General features: G+C 41.3%; 3 protein-coding genes across 4 annotated transcripts in view; 2 read left to right on the top strand and 1 right to left on the bottom strand.

The window, feature by feature from the left end:
- Positions 1-83: 83 nt before the first annotated feature.
- Positions 84-10,374, top strand: tm9sf1 (transmembrane 9 superfamily member 1). The gene is made up of 9 exons (XM_042399752.1): positions 84-601; positions 2,522-2,733; positions 3,533-3,664; positions 4,403-4,525; positions 4,702-5,060; positions 6,110-6,264; positions 6,535-6,720; positions 7,900-8,173; positions 8,727-10,374. Exons 2-9 carry the CDS (start codon positions 2,527-2,529, stop codon positions 9,118-9,120), a joined length of 1,830 nt encoding a protein of 609 aa, XP_042255686.1. The 5' UTR covers positions 84-601; positions 2,522-2,526; the 3' UTR covers positions 9,121-10,374.
- Positions 10,228-13,210, bottom strand: nanog (nanog homeobox). The gene is made up of 4 exons (XM_042399755.1): positions 12,601-13,210; positions 11,558-11,943; positions 11,258-11,401; positions 10,228-10,929 (listed from the first exon to the last, which is right to left on the bottom strand). The coding sequence occupies exons 1-4, from the start codon at positions 13,004-13,006 to the stop codon at positions 10,606-10,608; spliced, it is 1,260 nt and encodes a 419-aa protein (XP_042255689.1). The 5' UTR covers positions 13,007-13,210; the 3' UTR covers positions 10,228-10,605.
- ipo4 (importin 4) overlaps positions 12,332-20,255 on the top strand; it is a 14,818-nt gene continuing 6,894 nt past the window's right edge. The window contains exons 1-13 of one of the 2 annotated variants that reach the window (XM_042399749.1): positions 12,332-12,496; positions 17,295-17,381; positions 17,523-17,602; positions 17,722-17,763; positions 17,910-18,039; positions 18,218-18,397; positions 18,633-18,698; positions 18,820-18,921; positions 19,066-19,149; positions 19,270-19,425; positions 19,523-19,576; positions 19,867-19,976; positions 20,109-20,217. In XM_042399749.1, coding sequence (XP_042255683.1) covers positions 12,347-12,496; positions 17,295-17,381; positions 17,523-17,602; positions 17,722-17,763; positions 17,910-18,039; positions 18,218-18,397; positions 18,633-18,698; positions 18,820-18,921; positions 19,066-19,149; positions 19,270-19,425; positions 19,523-19,576; positions 19,867-19,976; positions 20,109-20,217 — 1,350 coding nt within the window. In that variant the 5' untranslated portion in view covers positions 12,332-12,346. Of the gene's footprint in view, positions 12,497-16,566; positions 16,958-17,294; positions 17,382-17,522; positions 17,603-17,721; positions 17,764-17,909; positions 18,040-18,217; positions 18,398-18,632; positions 18,699-18,819; positions 18,922-19,065; positions 19,150-19,269; positions 19,426-19,522; positions 19,577-19,866; positions 19,977-20,108; positions 20,218-20,255 lie in introns of those variants that run through there. The other variant, XM_042399751.1, reaches the window with a different exon arrangement.

Raw genomic sequence — 20,255 nt, 5'->3', positions numbered from 1 at the left:
GCATCGTGAAAGACTTTGAAGAGCTGCGCATCGATAGCGCAGGTTTGATTACACCGGTCTGACTTCTAACAAGCAAGTATCTGATTGGTTCATTGAAGGTTGCAGGAAATCCGGTCAACACAGCAGAATAACAGAAGTAGTGATTCAAGCCGTTTAAATGATGGTTTTCGGTGGCAATAAACCACGAATATAAACTACGGTCATTTCAAATTGTCTGTGAAGGGGAATATCACTTGGTGCTAGTAGCAGGTAACGTCGGAGGTGTGTTTTTGTTTTGTTTCTCCGCCCACTCCGGAAAACTCAACCGAGCCGTCGTTATTTTTATTTTTTAAGGTGACGTGGAGTCGCACCCCTTCTTCTACACTGTCTCATGTGTCAATAAAAAGTACTCGGTGTACCCGGAGAAGAACCCAATGAATGTATAATACGTTGATACATTGCATCACCAAGATGTGTCGCTGCAAATCTGTAAATTGAGCTCCAGTATCGACGCATACCGGAGCAGAGAGGAGACTACCGGGGCCTGGAGTCCGAGGAATCCGGCGGACAGACAGGTTTTGTTGGATCTGCAGCATTGGGACTGAAGTGACACAAGATTCAGGTAGAGCAGATTTAGCCAACTTCTTGTCGTTCTGCGTGTCTTCTTCGTCTCTGGATTTGAGAAGTCTTTATGTAGATCAGTTGTTTTCTTTTATATGAATCAGCGAGGCCCCTCATTATAGTCACGTTTCTTTCCACAGAGATAATAAAGCAAATAGATTGTGCCCTGCGTTTTGTGCCACTTTGACACTTGACCTTGCTCTTACTCTAATTGCTGTGAAATGAGCAATCAATCAATCAATCGATCAATCGATCAATCGATCTTTATTTGTATAGCACCTTTCATACAGGTTAGTGCAAAGTTAGTTCAAGGTGCTTCACAAATGACTGATAGAACAAGTGTAGACTGTAAAACCAAAAAAGTAAAACATAAAAATAAAAACAATTTGAGTCCAGTGCACGCAAGAAATTAAAATGGAAATGTAATACAATAATATGTTGTAGTAATAGTAGTAGAATAGTCTGTTTTAGTTGTTACTAATCTCACTAAACATTAGTGCAAATGGTTCATCAAAGCATGACTGTCCTGGCTACAGCTCTCAGTCTGTGCTCTTGTCAGTTATTTAATTGATTTAATTCTGTGTTAAACTACATCCAAAAACTTGAGAGAGTCTCATCAAATGAGGCTTTGGCACCAAAAAGTTCAGGAGGCCCAGATAAGCTGCTCCAATGCTCCTCTGAGGAGGCATACCAGGAAATCATTTACAAGTGACCAGTTTCTTAAAACCTCCCCCTTTTTTGCTGAAACTCAGTAGGGATCTCACGCAGGACTACTGTGCCAGCATGTAGCTGTTGTATCAGCAGATCTGGTCTGAAAGCAGCTCACTCTCAAAGCTTTATTACAGTGTGATAAGAACATCGCCACCATTCAGAGGTAACTACATATAGAGTTAAATCTGCTGTCACCAGAACATTTTAGACTTTTCGTAGAGGTTAACATTGCAAATCAGGATGATGACGCACAGCAGAGAACAGAAAATGTTATCTAGAATTAAACTGCATTAGCTTTGCTGTGTCATTTGACCAATAATGCAAGAAGAGTACTGGCTATTGATCCACTTTCAAAATTGCTCTTTTAATATCTTACCCCAAAGGTGATGATATTCACTTTGCTTTGTAAGATTTAGGACAAGACATGTAACACAATTTGTAAGGCTCAACTGTTTTTAAAGCTTTTAAATACATATTATAGTAAGTCATTCATGTCATTCATTCATTTTTAGTTCAGTTTGCCTACATGCTGCTAGTGTAGAGCTTTTTTTTAATAAAGAAAAGGGGAACAACAGTACTGCACCGTCATACTCTACTGAAACAACATCATTTCATTCTCAACATGAGGTGTTACAAAACACCTACTAGTAGTAATACACATTAGCATGCAAGTTTTACTATGCACTTAGTATGCAGTAAGAAATATGCTTTTAATATACCTTTCTGAAATGGATAGCACCATCATACCCAGAAGTCCTGAGGAGACGCCTATTGTGTTAAAACCTAAAATAGACCCTTAAAACAACATCTTTGGGCAACGTTCCTTAATTTCTACTGTCACAAACTCATAACAGACAGAAAAAAACAGACAGAGGTTGTTTAATTCCAGACACAAAACCCCTCTGCCCTGATGAAACTGCTACATTGATACATTGTAATTCATGGTGGTTACATAGTGCCTCACAGTTCTGTCTGAGTGTTTCGAAATTTTCTGCTGCGTGTGTTTGAACGTTGAGGGAGTGACACTGCATAATATTCTCCATTCACACCACTTGACCTATAAATAATCACATATAAGGTGAAACTAGCACAAACATGAGCTTGTTCCTCGTCTTGAAATGAAAGGCATATTGTAAGTCCCAGGCCAGACAGTCTAGTTTAAATCACACCTGTGCAAAATGAACTGATGAACTGTCCGTGTTTGCAACAGGGGTCATGCAGTGTGGAATAGTACACCTCCCAGGTGGCTGCCAGAGGACCATGGGCCTGCACTGCGTCTTGATCCTGTGCTTTTTCTCAGGCTGTGTGGTGGGCTACAAGCAGGGGGACAACGTGTCTCTCTATGTAAACAAAGTGGGCCCTTATCATAACCCCCAGGAGACATATCACTACTACACCCTGCCTGTTTGCAGGCCAGAGAAGGTCAGTCTTTGTTCCATTTGACTGCATATTAATGGGCTGCTGTAATACAGAGAGGAACTGGGGACTATTTTGTCATGCAGAATTTAGACACCAATGCAAGGATGAAACCTGAATAATTTCTTTTAAAAATGCTTTTATCTGAAAAGGACTTTTGTAAGTGTTCCAATGTTCAGACAGAAATAGGATCTTTGAAATGGCATTTATTTCTGTGGCTTGATGTAAAAGAGGATAATGGAGTGGGACCTAAAGTCATGATGGCGTTTACTTTGAGTGTTTTTATATTTGGAGACTTGCTAGAGGAGGCCTTGACGGAATTTCCACAAAATCGATGAACCCATTTTGATTAATGCAGCATGAAAGAATCCTACCCGTTACATTAAAAAAAGACACAAAAGATATAATAATACAACGAGGGACACAAGGTAATAACAGAAACTTTCACTTTGTGTGAGCAACTTTAGTGTGGCACCATAATGTTTACTTTAAATTTACTTATTTGTCTGTCTTTCTGCAGTTAATGTTTTGCTTTTGAGCGATTACACCTGCCAAGATCATTTGAGTAAAGTTTTTAATTCATTAAGTCATATAGGAAGTTTGACCCAAATATGTAACAGCAGTAACTTATTGCCCACATCTTCAGGATGTTGAACTAACACACAAAGCATGCAGTGACACAGTGTGATTGTAGTCAGGTCTGTTTTTATATTTCACTCACTGGTAGCATTATATGCTGTTTTGAACTCAAGTTCTGACAGAATTATAACCAGCTAACACTCATATTGTTGCTCTTCTTCTCCAGGTGCATCACAAGTCCCTCAGTCTGGGAGAAGTGTTGGATGGTGACAGAATGGCAGAGTCTTTATATCACATCCGGTTCAAAGAGAACGTAGAGAAGAAAACGCTCTGCCAGCTTACTCTTTCAGAGAAACAGGTATTTATTTACAAAAGAACAGAATAGGTTGAACTTAATATTTTGTATACTACCAGACATCCTGTGTTACTTCCTAGTACTCTCAGCTCAAACTGTGTGAAAATAACTCTACACGTAGCTTTAATAGATTTAAATAGGAACGTGTGTGTGTAATAAATTGGTCAATGGGTGGTGGATGTTGCAAAGAAAAGGATTTTTGTCCGTTTAATATATCATCACTTCTTTTTTTTTACCTCCTGCTTATATTTTGAGGTAGTTTTGATCATGCAAGCTTTCTTTGTATTCTTCATTTCATACTTTATTTGAAACAAATTGGCAATAAGTTAGTATGATCAGGTTAAAACGTGCAGAATTTTCCCACATGGACAACAATGATCAAATTGAAATTGAAAGTTTTATTTGAACATTGCACGTTTTTGAAGTGTGCTTGATTTTCTCGCCCCAGGCATTGTTTTAAATTGCCATCATGGTGTGTATCAGTTTCAGGATCTGATGCAGTCAGTGTGTGCCGTCACGGCTACCACTTACAGTATAGTGTGTTGAAAAGGTGATGGTGCAGAGCAAGTTTATCGCAGATGTTTTATTGAATTAGGCCCACAACCTAGTGATAAATAAAGCTGTCTTTTATGTATTTGATTTTGTAACTAGTCTAATTAAATAACGCCTTAAAATAACGGTTGCCGTTGAAGCTGTAGCCTCGATTATAGTGTGACCCTGGATATGTTTTATGTGTGCTAGGTGGACCAGCTTCGTGAGGCCATCGAGGAGCTGTACTACTTTGAATTTGTCCTGGATGATATTCCAATCTGGGGGTTTGTGGGCTACATAGAGGAGAGCGGCTTCCTGCCTCACAGCCACAAGGTAAACCTTCTACCTCTGAGGGTTCGTTGGACACGTGGAGTCAATTGGATTTACCTCTATGCAAAGTTCCTGTTTCCGTTGAACCACACTCACTGTCACACTTTGTTTTTCATCCTTTTTATCACTCACTTCCTCCTCTTCTGTCTCTCCTTTCTCTTTCCTCTCACCTCCACTAGGTGGGTTTGTGGACACATCTAGACTTCAACATCGAGTACAATGGCGACTCAGTGATCTTTGCCAACGTCTCAGTTAAAGACGTCAAACCCGTTCCCCTGGAGGAAGGAGCGGGAGCAGCGGTGGGTGGAGTCGGGGTGGGCGGAGGAAGCCTTAAGGTCACCCACACCTACAGCGTGCACTGGTTCGATTCCCCTCTGCCTCACTCCCGGAGAGCCGAGCGCCTCCGCGACTACTCGTTCTTCCCCAAAACACTGGAGATCCACTGGCTGTCCATCATTAACTCACTGGTGCTTGTGGTGCTACTGCTGGGCTTTGTCATCATCATCCTCATGCGAGTCCTTAAGAATGACTTCGCCAGGTCAGTTGGCAAGCAGCTCAAGTGGTTATTTCTGTGTTAATGTGCGGGAATCTTTTTATTTTATGTCTTTTAATAAAAAAAAAAGTTATACTAAATGAGGCTAATAAAGACCTCAATGCACCTTCAGTAAGAACAAGCATCACTGTGGGTAATAAAACATTACGGCTGTAAAAGGTATTAAAATATCTTAAAGTTACAGTTATTAGAGGTTTTATTTATTTCACAATGCAATGACAGATTTCTTTGGGCTAGCGGGAATATGCATCCTGTCTGCTTCACTTCATAGTTCAAACTTCAAACTCTTAATGGTTAGTTTTGTTTGCCAATTTTTTGTCAATCAATTAGACGAGAGAAAATTCATCGACAGCGATTTTAACTGTCAGTGTCATTTATAAATTTGCTGGTTCCAGCTTCTTAAATGTAGGATTTGGTGCTTTTCATTGTTTTATATAATTGTGTTCAAATGTTTTCTGAAAAAATAAGCAAATTGAAGACGTCACCTTGGGTCTGGATCTCTGGTGAATATTCTTTTTCTCAGTTTTCGGAGCAATGGATTCACGTCCAGGTAGCAATTAAAAGGTCTTAAAAAGTTGTTGTTCTTGGTAATAATCCTGTGAATTATACAAAAACCTGGGTGCAAATTCAAGGAAGTAGAGCCTGTATATATAGGTGTTACACATCTTGTTTGGCTTTTATGACATAAATTGAAGTTTATAGGTTTTAACATTATTATTTCTTGGTGCAGTGTTGCAAATCAGCCCAGTCTTTCACATCATTTTACAAAAGCCTAGTTGATCTACTTTCCATGCACATACCACAGAATTTATAGCCTAATTTGCCATGCCCGTCCCTAGATGGGCCCTTTAGAATACATAAAACGCATCAATAAAAAAAGAGATACAGAACAGCACAAAACACAAGACTCAACCATAAAATGCACAATCACAAACATATGTGTATATTCAAGGGTTGAGTAGTTTTCCTGTAGTGTTTTTGCTTGTTGTATACCAAATAACATCCGGATGAAAAGGCTTTTCCCTTACCTGCAGGTACAATGTGGAGGAGGAGGGGGGCTGTGATGATCTGGACCAGGGAGACAACGGCTGGAAGATCATACACACCGACGTCTTCAGGTTTCCCCCTTACAAAAGCCTGCTGTGTGCCGTGCTGGGAGTGGGGGCTCAGTTCCTTACTCTTGCCACAGGTGATTACTCATTCTCAAATACACACAAAAACAGCAACACACATGGCTGAAGGTGGAGACACACACACACACACACACACACACAAAGGTCTGTTAAATTCCAAAACAGTTTTAGGGACAACCATTGTTCTGTTTTCTGAGCAGCAACACTCTTTGTAGAGCATAGATACATAATAGCTAGAAGCCTTATAACAGCATAGACATGCAGATTATATGTACAGAGCTCAGATGCAGGAGTCTGATCACCCTAATGTCTCCTCATTGCTATAGGGATCATTGTCATGGCTTTACTGGGAATGTTCAATGTGCACCGCCACGGCGCCATCAACTCTGCAGCCATTGTCCTATACGCTCTGACCAGCTGCGTGTCAGGCTACGTGTCATGCAGCTTCTACACACAAATCAATGGCCAGCGCTGGGTGTGGAACATCATCCTCACCTCCTCTCTCTTTTCTGGTGAGTCTGATCAGAAAGCTTCATGAAGAGACTTGTTCCCAATAGGACCTCAGCATCCTTGAAAAACCATGTTGAATTTTTATACCCATTTATTTCCATCTATCCTACATCTTTTTCTTCCTCATCACAACTCACATTTTTCCTCTTATCATTAGACTTTCCATCCATGCATTAAAACTGTCATTGCAAATTTAGATAATAAATGTAAAGACGGATTTTGGCACAAACTGGTGACAAATTACTAATAAATTTGAATGACAGTTTTGCTTTACAAAATGTGTATAAATATCTAGGTTAGGGTCTTTAAGGAGGCAAAGATCGGTATTGCTAAAATGTAACCGAGATTCAACTTTCAAATGAAAACATGTTTAAAGCTGTAGTTAAACTGATTGCAATTACATGTCAATATGTAAATTAATTAGGCTTTTTCTCAAGTGACAATGTAACACTACAAGTCAACTCAGTTCATGATTTATTTATTTATCTATAATATATTCACTGTATTCACACTTTGCAGGAGTGCTTTATTCAGGTTCAGGAAGTTGCTTGAAAAACATTGGGCCTCATGCATGAATGTTTTTATTATTTTTCTCATATATTTGTTCTTGTACAAAGCAATGAGAGGAAAAAAAGGAAATCCTACATGGCATTCAACAAACTCTTAACTGCCTGAACTTGTTGTAAATCGCTCATTTCAGCCTGATGATTGCCACCTGTTCATGAGGAGGCGCACCTTTGTGAGATGTGATCATTAGCATAATCCACGTCCCCAAAATCGCCATTTAAGGCTCCACATTGTGTTCCATTTGTGGGTGAATTTCATTCACAAAAAGTTCCCAAAGAGTAAAAACACCACATAGGTTCAAGTCCTGCTTTTAGAAATCAGAAGACATCAGAACACATTTAGGAGTGACAGTAGTATAGTATAATTGTAAGTCAAACAAGTGTTTCTCCCCAGTGAAGAAAAGCAGAGATGATCTATTCATCAGCTCTGGACCACCACCATTTGTTCATACAAGTGCTTCTTGCATGAGGCCCATTGAACCTTCTGGCATTTTGAAACTTTCAGGTGTTATAAATGTCAAGTCATTTCAAGTAATTTTTAGCAACACTCATACCTGGAATAATTAAAACAATGCTTGTCCCACTCTTTGGTCACTTTGTCCTTCATTGCCACAGCTCCTCTGTTCCTGACGTGGAGTGTAGTTAACTCAATCCACTGGTGGAGTGGCTCCACCCAGGCCTTGCCGGCCACCACCGTACTCCTCCTGCTGGGTGCCTGGGTACTGGTTGGCTTCCCCCTCACTGTCATCGGCGGGATCGTGGGAAAGAACCGAGCTGGCAGCTTCCAGGCTCCCTGCCGCACCCGCAACATCCCCCGGCAGATCCCTACACAGCCCTGGTACAAACATGCAGCAGTACACATGGCCATCGGCGGCTTCCTGCCATTCAGGTGAGCTGTCTTCAGGTCTGGAAAAGAGGTGCTTTAATCACGGGGAAATATAATAAGACACAGAGGAGTAACGGCAGAGGATAAAGTTAATACAGGTGGTGAAAAGACTTCATTTTTAGGGCTTGCAATGAGGATTTATTCCTATCTCAACAATTGTAATGTAGAAAAGTTTATTGTAAAAATGTAAATATCATTTATGGACCAAAATTTGAATATATTCCTACACTTTTTGGGGTTCTGCTATTCAACTATTGCATTACCATCTATTATTCAGCCCTAGAGTGGTTTGGATAATGCATGAAATGTACTATCTTCAAATATTTGCACTTAAAGTGATACTTTTGAGTCATCTTGAATTATAAGTCAGCACTATTATTACAGTTATAAGCGGTGTCTGAAATGAGAACTACATTTTCCCGGTGAGATGTGGTTAATCTTTATTTCATCTGCACAGATTTATCTACCCCAGTGGTAAAAAAAAGATTGAAAGTGCGGTCTCTTTAAGTCATTTTCTCCACACTAATTCATGCTTTCCATCACTTCTCTCCCTCAGTGCCATCTCAGTGGAGCTGTACTACATCTTTGCCACAGTTTGGGGCAGAGAGCATTACACCCTGTATGGCATCCTGCTGTGCGTCTTCGCCATCCTTCTCTCAGTGGGCGCCTGCATCTCTGTGGCGCTCACCTACTTCCTGCTGTCCGGTGAGGATTACCGGTGGTGGTGGCGGAGCGTGCTGAGCACCGGTTCCACTGGCCTCTTCATCTTCGTATACTCTGTTTTCTACTACCGGAACCGATCCTCTATGAGCGGCCTGGTGCAGAGCACTGAGTTCTTCGGCTACTCTCTGCTCACAGCGATGGTCTTCTCGCTGATGCTGGGCAGTGTGTCATTCTGGGCCTCACTGGCATTTATTCGCTACATCTACCGTAGCCTCAAGATGGACTAGGCATGAAATGTGCACACATACATCTCACACACACAGCTCTGACTACACATTTCCTCATAGCACACACGGACAATCTTCATTCTCCTCCTTGCTCTTTCAGTCATACACACACAAACACACACACCTCCTATGGGATTAATGGGAGGAGAAACAGGGGCCTTTACCTTGGGTTGACAGGAGCTAACGATCGAACTTGAAGAGCTGTCATTGCTGGAATAAGGGATCATTGGTTGAATGGATGGGCAGATGAAGGTTACATTGTGGAGGGGGGTGGTATCTTTAAGGATAAAATGGAATATTACAGTACAAAGGGATGATTGTGTCCCATCAGGAGTGAATGGGTAAAATGTATGATGAGATAACAGTGTGAGTGAATGGGTCTACTCATTGTATGATGCAGACTTGCAATGTGCGGCATCATGTGCTCTGGTTCTTACTTCATTGTCTATCAAGGCTTGGTAGGATCTACACAGTCCTTATTTCCTGCATTACACTGGTTACCCACGCAGACAGCTGACTCATACTCCACTTTTGATTGATTATGCAGCAGTGCAAGTGTTATTACTTGCAATTATACTCCCCCACATATATAAAACTGTGGCAGCCTATTCAAATGTAATAGAGAAAGTAATGTTTTGCACTGGCCCTGTCAAGCTCCACATAGCCCTGCAGTGAATAAGAGGAATGATGCCTTGTAGATTGAAGAGATGTTGAATAATGTCGGTGATGGGAGCAATATTGTAATTGTATTCTATGGTCACCATTGACTGTGATTTTGGTTCTGATGTAAATATAGTCTTTTCAATAAATGCTTTTTAATACAATATTGCCAGCACATGACTTTTTTTAAGTTCTTCATATCGGTCTATATACTGTTCAACTTCTTTATAGCCAATTGACATTTACGGCTTGAAAATAATGCAGTTGAACTTCAGGCCACAGCCTTATCAGTGTCGCAGCAGGTGTTTCCAATCAGCTGTCAATCGCAACACAATCATCACATTAACCCCAATTGTGCAGTCAGTCACAGAGAACTCAGTGAACGTATATCAGGATATTACCATGCCCTCAGTGAAACACTCAAAGTAAAACAAGGACAATTTTGCCGAAGTTACTAAGTGAAGCTGTATTTGTAGAAAAAAAATGCATTGAAATGTGTGCAAGATCTATATCAGTACTTCAAATGGTTCCAAAAAACAATGTAATACAAAGAATTCATCCAACTTGGACCCATCTAGTATCACCAAGCACAAAGAACACACCAACATACATTAAATAGTTGCATATAAAAATAAAACTTCAAGATAAAAAAGTAAAACTTTTGAACAGGAGTATGAACAAGGCATATGTACACCCAGCCTGACAAAAAAGCCCCCAGTTACAGTCAGGAAACTTGAAAAAGAAGAATATAAACATGGCTGTTGGGTAACATTTACAGAAAAGCTTATATGCCCATAGCTCCAACAGGTACTACTGGCTGGCATTTTATACAATGGCTGTATTTAGGGAACCCCGGCTGTTGACAGGCTTCCCATCTTTTCCATCAAAGCTTGTGTCATGTTCAGCGTTGCTAGTTGGATTGAATTCATAATGGCTGACGCCTGGGGGCATGGACCAGCCAGCTGCCTGGGGCCTGGGGGGCACTGCATTCTGGGATGTGCTGGAGGACCAGGAGGGATAGCCAGCAGATCCTGGAGTGCTGCCCATAGCAGCCAGATAGAAGGCCAGATTCTGAGGAGCAGTCTTCTTAAAGGCTGCCTCCATCACGTGCTGGTTGTAATGCTCCCTGAGCTGGGGCCTGGCCTCACCCTGAAATACAAACAGGTGGTAGTTAATATCAAAATTACATGATCTCCTGTATCACAGCATATCATCGTTTGTGACAGTGTTTCGTCTCGCCTTTAAGGCCTTAATCAGACTATGGTTAGGCCTCCATTATGGACGCATTGCTCTATGTCCAAGCCGCTGCTTCTCTGTTATTAATAAACAGGACATCTGGGCAGGACAACTATCTGATTCCAAATTGAAAGTCCAAACAGAATATGGTGCAATTAAGAACAAATATGAGTTGCATATGTATGCATGCAACTGCACAATAAATTGTGTAATAATAATTCAAATAATGGGAGATACTTACAGGTGGAATATGTGTGGGGATGTTGGTGAAGATGGTTCCATGAATTGGGCTGCCTTTGTTGGCCGTGTAGCGCTCAGACACCCAGCTGGTGTCTTTCTGGTGCCTTCTTAGCTTCATCCTTCGATTCTGAAACCAAGTCTTCACCTAAACACAGGTCGAAGCAGATCCCGACTGATTAGAAACTGTCCATGAATTCCATTTTTTGAGCTTGTAATTTGAGGTGCTAAAAAGGGGAGGATATGTATGCAACTGTGCATGAAACTCAATTACTGTCCCACACAACCCTCTTTAACGCCTCACCTGTTTGTAGGTCAGCCCTGTGAGGTCTGCCAGGTTCTTCATTTCAGCTGGGGTGAGGTACCTCTGCACACTGAAGCGCTGAACAAGAGCATTCATCTGACTCTCTGAGAAGGCAGTCCGGACCTTCCCTTTAGCGTTATTTACAGTAGTAGTAGTGCTTGGCTTCTTTGGGGCAAGGTAGGGTACATGTAGAGAGGTGGTGTTGTTGGTGCTCTCGTTCCCTGTGACAGCAAAGGTCCGTGACTCCTCCATGAGAGAGCTGGTTACATCCTCGCCGGCATCTGGACTCCTGCTGTTTGCCTCGTCGTCAAGATCTTTCTTCGCCCATGTGGCAGGGTCTGCCTGAGGGAGACTTCCTTCTCTGCTGCTGCCAGAACTCCATGAATCTAAGCAAGGGGGGAACAAGCAGTGACCAGAGTGAGCACAAATCTAGATGGTTAATGTGGACAAAGTAGCTCCTGTTTTTCCAACTGTACATTAGCCATGCCCTGTAACATTGTTTTATTTTCTTTATATTATATTTTGTCTGTGCTCCATACCATGTGATCATGGCCTGAGTCAATGAATTTGAGTTAACATGAGAGAGATTAGGATCTTTTCACCACTGCAGTGAATTGCAAGAAATATCTAACATAAATACCAAACAATACAATCAATGAAAAAAATAAGTAAAAAATAAGTAATTACATAAGTACTTATACTTATAAAAAAATAAGTACATTTAACATAAGTTCATAGCAGAAAGACAGTAGTGTATTTTTTTGTGCTATTCTCAAATCCTGTCGCGAGATGTCGCTACTGAGCCTTTGCCAGATGCGCTTTCTAAAAATCAGTGGCGGGATATTTGAAAACCCTTTTAAAACCAAAATGGAACCGAATTGGACTTCATGGCCAGTGCTGGAAGAGGAAATGTTCGCTTTTAGCAGCCAACTGGGAGATGTAAGCATTTACACAAAAACGTGATAATGTTTTAAGTTGATACTCAAAAGTTGCAACAATCGCGGAGGACTTTCTCCGCTAAATGAAATGCTAAGTTTGCATACCTGGGGAGGTGTGCGCCTCCGAGTCACTGGTCGAGTCGCTCCCGGCCCGCCTGGCCTCATCAGCCCGCGTATCATAGGCGGCACGGTGCTGTCCGGCCAGGAGCAGACGGCCTGCCTGGGTGTCACCGAGGTAGACAAGACCGGAGCCCTGGTAGTGACAGTGGCCGTTCACGGCGTGCTGCTCCGGGCTGTGAGGCGGAGACTCTTCCCGGGTCCTGGCGGTGGCGGCGTAGTGGGCCTGGGTCACCCCGGGACTGTAGTTACTCAAATCCGTGACTCCGGCATCGCCCCAGCCGGCCAGGTTCCCGTGATTTTGCTCGGGCCCGGGCTGGTACATGAGGCCGTAGGCGTAGGCATGGTAAGCGGGGTTGTAGTTGTAACTCACCTGTGTCTTCCAGTCTGTCATTTCTCCGGCAGTTGTCGTGCGTTGATAAAAAAAAAAATGTAAAAACGTTTTGATGCTAACGTTGCTTAAAATTTAGCAGGACAACACCGAAGAGCTGGGGAGACAAATTAAACCACAAGGACCTGCCCGGTCAAAACAAGGAGCGCCAATTAACGCGCAAAACTTGCTGCAGCATCTCAAGGCTGTTTTTAAAGACGTGTGTGGGTGTGGGCAGGGATTTAGGTGGGTGCTTTGATTTGAGCCAATCTCTTTGATTCACCACTCATGGGCGGCAGTAGCGCCATTTCATTGGTCACCTAAGGACCAGTGTGAAGGCTTTAGTGGCATCTAGCGGTGAGGTTGCAGATTGCAACAAGCTGAATACGGTGGCCGCGAAATTGTATACTTCAGGTTTTGAGACAAAAACAAAATAAAGTTAGGAAAGAGTTACTAAATGCTACTAAAAGTTCAGTGCTACACAGTGTGACACATGAGTCACCCTGGGGGCCACAAAAATCCCTGATACACTGTGTGACAATTGTTTTGTGGTAATTTGATTAAATGTGGTTTGGTTTGGAATTATAAATACAAAAGCACAAAATCCCCTGGCATAATAAGAGCCTTTAGGTGGATCCTGCTTTATTACCTGATCTTGAGGCATTATTACCCATTGTGCATATTCCTGAATTAATTTGTGTTAATAAAATTATCACACAGCTCACTTGGAGTAGTGTAATATTCCATCATACTGGCTTAAAGCAGCCCAGGGACCCCAAGCAAGATAACATCCAGCCATGGCTTTTGTAATGTTTGATCAACATTCATTGATACTTTTTCAAGAACCTGTTTTATGTCCTTGCATTAAAGTTTATGTAGTCATTACCAATCTTCAGGTTGTAAGAAATCTCATCTTCGAGTCAGGCCTGTCACAGGGTTTATTTAGGGTGAGATCAATATATACTTTGATGGGAGACTTCATTATTTTCTAAATTAAATGCTGATCTGTACTGAAAGAGATTTTACTCATACAAAAATGAAATCCTCTTAGTCTTCAGATGAGCTGTAACCTCATCTTAAACATACTGTTTATGCAGGAAAAAGACTTGTGCAGCAAAAATGTTTTATTTCCCCTTCACATCACGCCAACAAAAAGCACATAAGTAATAAAAAATCAAAATATAGATATTATTAAATAAAGTTGGAAATAAGCTTAAAATGCTGATGGTAGCACATAGCTTCAGTGCCTCTTAACCCTTGAGTCTGTTGATTTCCCCAATGGCATGATTAATTATGTTTTCAGGAGCTTCAGTCCCAGATCAATAGACTAAATATAGTATCTGGGTCTCAGGCATGAATAGTTTATAAACCACTGATACTTCTTAGTCGGTGTTATTGTTAATGACTGAGAAATCCAAATTTGAATCTAAGGTAGTGGGATAGTTTAATGTCTGAGAAGAGTAATACATACATATCCTTAAAACACACATATGTTTAACTGCACACAGCACAAACATGCAAAGATAGAGCTTGAAATCCCAGCATCATCCCCCCCCCCCCCCCCCCCCCCCCCCCCCCACCCATTCTGTGCAGCGGGGTTGGAAATGTTGGGGCAAACTGCTTTTACCTCCATTTGCAATCCTTTTCACAAAGATGATTTAGATTAAGCTGTGTGTTACCTTCAGAATGGATGTTTATGTTCCCCCTCCTCGGCTGTATTGACATGGTAATGATTCAGTTAGAGGTGAAATGATGTGAGAACAGTAAGCCTAATGGGCACATCAGCATTTCCACTGATCTCTGACTGGACAGGGTGTGTTTGTGTGATCTTGAAGACATACAGGAGGGGGTTGATGGTGTAGGCGTGTATAGGGGGTGAGTGGATAGGTATGCAGAACATTAGCATTGGTATGTGCTGAGAAGACTGATTGGCCTTTGATGACAAGGCTACTGCACTGTATTTTACAGTTTTTGTACTAGGGAATTTGGCATTGGAAAGGCACTACTCATGTTAAAGTATGCTATAGTAACTAGCTGTATAGCTCCTAATAGCTGTAGAAGCCATACATTTGATCATCATAGTTTTTCATCATTCGTTTACGGTTTATTTGCATGTCTACGTTGTTTTTGTTTTGCCATTATATGAAATTTGGACATTTTTACCATCGCCACCGCCTTTAGTATACCTTAAAACTGATGCTGAATTAGACCTCTTGCTGTCTGTCTTCAGATGACAAGTTACACAGTGACTTCCATCAGTGTTTCTGCTACTGTCTGAGTGCAGATTAGTCACTGAAGATGTGTTTTCAGTAATGGGTGTTTTTGTAGTGCAGTGTGAGACCATCAGTCTCTCTATTGTTATCTAAAGAGTGTGCAAATGATCTCTCATGGCTACTTTCTCCAGTGCACAGATCACAGAGTCCCACCTTTATACAATTCACCTTGTCTCCAACAATAAGGCATTCTTTTAGCCCTCCTTCTCTGTAGTTTAATCAGTGTTTTGATTTAAATCAGTGGTGGAAGAAGTATTATTCAGGTTAGGTGAAAGTAGTATTACCACAATGGACAAATATTTGATTACAAGTAAAAGTCCTGCATTCAAAATTGATTTGTAAGTAAAAGTATACAAGTATTATCTGCCAAATGTGTCCCTTTCAGGGTTTTAATTTTATATCACTGGATTATAATTAGTGTTTTGTGTAAGCTATCACTTTAATGCAGTACCTGGTCACATTAAGACTGATTTTAACTACTTTACAGTACCATTCAAAAGTTTGGACACACTTAGTTCACATACTTTTTTTTGACTGAAGCTGTGGTGAATGGTGGTGTAATATGTAATAATATATAATATTTTTTAAATCATTGTTACCCAACCAATATTGGATTTGGAGTATACGGAGACAGATATTCATATTTGAGAGTTTAAAAAATCTGATAACGGTATGTCAGTTGATATTCTTTTTTATGTATAGGCTAAACATGATATAAACAGTTTTGGTCAGGATCTCTCAAGTTAGTGTTTTTAAAAGAGTGAGTGGGACAATTTACAGTAAAAAAAATCACTTTTCTGTGCTCACTGGTGGACAAATTATGTGATAGAGACTTTGTATCTAAAAGACCTCAAACAAATCTTTGGTATTTCTGTGTAAATACTGAAACAATTGATTGATTAGTCAATCAACAGTAAAATCAATTGGCAACAATTTTGATAATTGATTATTTTTTTAAAGATAGGAAAAGATGCCCCAAATTCTCTGGTTCCAACCTATGAAAAGTGATGTTTTGCTTATATTGTAGTGAAATGAATATCTTTGGGTTTGGACTGTTGTTCAGACAGAACAAGACATTTGAAGACTTCACCTTGGACTCTGGTCAACTGCATTAATCGATTCAGTGAAAAAAGTATAAACAACAACAATCGTTAATTTAAAAAGAAAGTTAGCTGCAGTCGTCTTCTGTACTGCAAGGTGCTGGTTTAGAGTTGTTGCAGCGTGCCCTCCGGTCCAGTATTTGGCGCTCTATCTTTCCGTCAGACTGCAGAAGCCGTTGCTGCAGGCTGCAGGTCCCTTTAACTCAACTCACATGGAACTCTGGCCGGTTCTGCCCCGCGTGCTGGCAGTTGAGGCACCAACGGACCAGACCAGAACTCGAAGCTGTCACACCCGTTTTTCGACGTGACACTTTCATACGTTTCCGACTATTTTAAAGTGTATTTTCACTGTAAACTCGGTAGCTCGGTAGAGAGGTTTTGTTTACATATTTGATGAGTGTGAGTTAGCTGACTTGAGATTTGGGACACCGGTCGTAGCCACACCGAGAAAGGACAACTTGAAGCTATCTAGGTTTATTAGAAGTATTAACGGTTGCAACAGATTCAACTAACGGTGACATCTCTGAAGTGCTGACATGACAGAGGAACTTGAGCAAATTCTTTCACAGCTTACACAGCCTGACAATGCAGTTATCCAGCAGGTAACGCCATAAATAACTTAGTTCAATTTAGAGTTAGCGTTAAATTAACAGTACAGATGACAAGATTGAAAACCAACGGTTAACGGTTATCTTAAGTTAGCTAACTAACGCCAACACAGCTAAGTTAAACGTCTGCTAACTGCCACACCAATTCTAGATAGCACCAGGGGCCAGCCTATTCTAACATTATAAGTTAGCTGAAGTAACTTAACTCTAATATTCATCTTAAAAAAAGCCAAATTAAGACTTGGGTTTGTATTGGTAACCTGTGATTTCTGAAATCCTGTATCTGTGGCAGCCAATCTAACTCAGTGTGATCTCTTTTGTCCCCTTTTAGGCCACAGCCCAGCTGAAACAGGCTTTCAAAGACCCAGCCATAATCCCAGCCCTGTGTGCAGTCATGAGTGGCTCCCAAAACCCCCAGGTATTGTGTGTGTGAGAGAGAGTGGGAAGTGAGAGAATAATGCTGGTTTCATCCTGTGGGATCCCAGTATCATTTCCAGAATGAATGTCCTGTCATCTCTGTAGCTAAACCACATCACATCTTCCTCATTTTGCCTCTTAGATTCGACAGTCAGCTGCGGTGATGCTGAGGCTGAGAGTGAAGAAACACTGGAAGAAGATCAGTCCTAATGATAGAGAGAGGTTTGCTCGTTACTTTTCATTGAAGAATTTCACTCTTTCATAAGACTACACCCAGTTGTTATAGTTGAAAATAAGTTGAAAATGAGTTGTGATGGTGTTGTTTGCTTTTATTCATACAGCCTGAAGGCAGTGGTGTTGCAGGCTTTCATGCAGGAAACAGAGTAAGCCATTCATTCTATACAGTGATAACCTACTTTGTCTTAAATGTCCCAGATTTTGTTTTTTTATAGATGAAATTGACACAGGCATGATGTTACAGTTCAGTTCTGAATTAATCCAAACTTATCTATATGTTTCTGTGTTGCAGACACACAGTGCAGCACTCACTGTCTCAACTGTGTGCAGTGATGGTCAAACATGAGACACCAGACCGCTGGCCTGCCCTGCTGCAGCTCCTCAATCAATCCACCAAGAGCAGTAATCCCCATGACAGACAGGTGCAGCACCCATGGCGTAGCTAGGAATTTACACAAGAATCATTCACTGTTATCATGTCCTATCTTGTCAGTATGGATTTCAACTTTTGCACGTTAAACTAAAAAAAGAAATCACACAGTTTGCAAACCACTAATTTAAAAACACATTTAGAATATCAACTGTCTTCTCTCCTGCCAGGTTGGCCTCCTGCTGCTGAACAAGGTGATGGAGTCCAACCCTGAGCCTTTTAAGCCTCACTACTGCCAGCTGCTGCAGCTGTTCAGCACTGTGTTGCAGGACCACAACAACCCAACAGCCTTGTACTACTGCATCCTCACCCTCACAGCCATAACTGCATTCACCGGCTCCGAAGAGATGGTGAGCCAGCATTAGTTTTCCCTCTGATATCTGGCAGGAACAGAGTTCCAGATTGTCTGTAGATATTTAAACCATTACAAATGGGATAGGGCCATATTTGTTGATGCATTGCCTAAATCATAAATTAAGTTTAACCCATCTATAGTCTAACCTCTGTAAACTGTGCAAATAGTAAAACGTGGTCGTTGTGAGCATGCAAAGTTTTAATGACACCTTTTAACTTGTTGCCCTACAGAATCAGATGCGTTCTATCATCCCAGGTCTGATTGTGGCTCTGAAACACCTCATTAAGGCAGATCAGGTAAACTGTAATTTGTGTATAAAATTCTAAATAAGTTCTGCTATTTTGCTGCCAGTCAAATGTGTTTAACAGTTTGTATAAAACATTTTGTAAATTATCGTCTTTGTCTGCATCTGCAAAGGGCCAAGCCAGCGAAGCAATGGAAGTGTTTAATGAGCTCATGGAGAGTGAGGTGTCCATCATTGTGCCTCATGTTGCAGACATGGTTCGCTTCTGCTTGGAGGTGGGAGCTAGACTGTCTTTCTTTCTGTTTTGAGTTATGAACCAGCAAATACTTGTCACCTGACAGTGAGAGTGTCATATATCAGAGTTTTAACAATGTGTGTGTGTGTGTGTGTGTGCGCGCGCGCGCGTGTGTTTGTGTCAGGTGGGCAGTGACACTGCGCTGACTGACTCTCTGAGAGTGAAAGCTCTCTCTTGCATCGCCTTTCTCATCAAGTTGAAGAGCAAGGTAAAGTCATCCCTCATCTACTATAAACCAGTTGCCTTTAATTATCCGTCAGTTTGAAATGAGTATTGTATTTAATAATACAGAGTAAGAAAAATGTTTATCTTTCCCTCTATTTTGTAGACTGTGCTGAAGCAGAAGCTGCTGAACCCCATCCTGCAGGCCATTTTCCCTGTGCTGACTGCAGTGCCTCCACCTGGAGAGGAGGACCCAGAGGATGAGGAGGATGACAGTGGTGATGGCACAGACAATGACAATCCCAAACACTGTGCTGCTCAGGTGGGGAAAAGTCGGTCAATTATATTGATGTTCAGTGTGTTCTTGTGTTGTGTACTGTTGCACGTGAGATTTAACTTGTTGAATTGTGTATTTCCAGATTATTGACACGATGGCCCTCCATATGCCTCCAGAGAAACTGTTCCAGCACCTGGTAAGTTATCTGGATGCTGATCTGAAAAATAACAAATATATAATAGTAAATCAAATGACTTACCTTCTTTAGTTTTTTGTTTGGGTACTTATAAATGTTTGAAACTTCAAGCATTTTTGGATGAATAGTTCAGTGTTATTTCTCACAAGGTTTGGCAAAAATGATCATTTCATATTCTGCTGAGTTATTTAATTCAGGTTTAAGTAACCCAATGATAGAATCCCAAAGTAACAGCCCTGACTCAGGTACCTGCTTTTTGACTTTGTATTATGTTTTATCTTGTGCATTAGATGCCTCTCACTCAGTCCTGCCTTGCCAGTGAAAACCCCTATCAGAGGAAGGGAGGCCTGATGTGTCTTGCTGTGTTGGCTGAAGGATGTGCTGATCACATACGCACCAAGTATGTATTTATTTTCTCTCATGGCAGATATATTCCATGAGGGGACAAAATCAGATTTTTGCAGTCTGTTGTGTGTCTAATAACGATCCCCAGGTTTTGAGTATGTTTACCTGTCTGTCTTTGTTACTGTAGGATGCTGTCATCAGTGCTGCAGACAGTGTGCCAGAGTCTGTCTGACAGTAATCAGGTGGTGCGCAGTGCCGGCCTCTTTGCCCTCGGACAGTTCTCTGAACATTTACAGGTGAGTCAGGACATCACAGCAACATAAACAATAGTAAA

The sequence above is a fragment of the Thunnus maccoyii genome, chromosome 21 (genome assembly GCF_910596095.1).
Source record: "Thunnus maccoyii chromosome 21, fThuMac1.1, whole genome shotgun sequence".
Classification (NCBI taxonomy): Eukaryota; Metazoa; Chordata; class Actinopteri; order Scombriformes; family Scombridae; genus Thunnus; species Thunnus maccoyii.
This window is presented reverse-complemented; position numbering and strand designations above follow the sequence as displayed.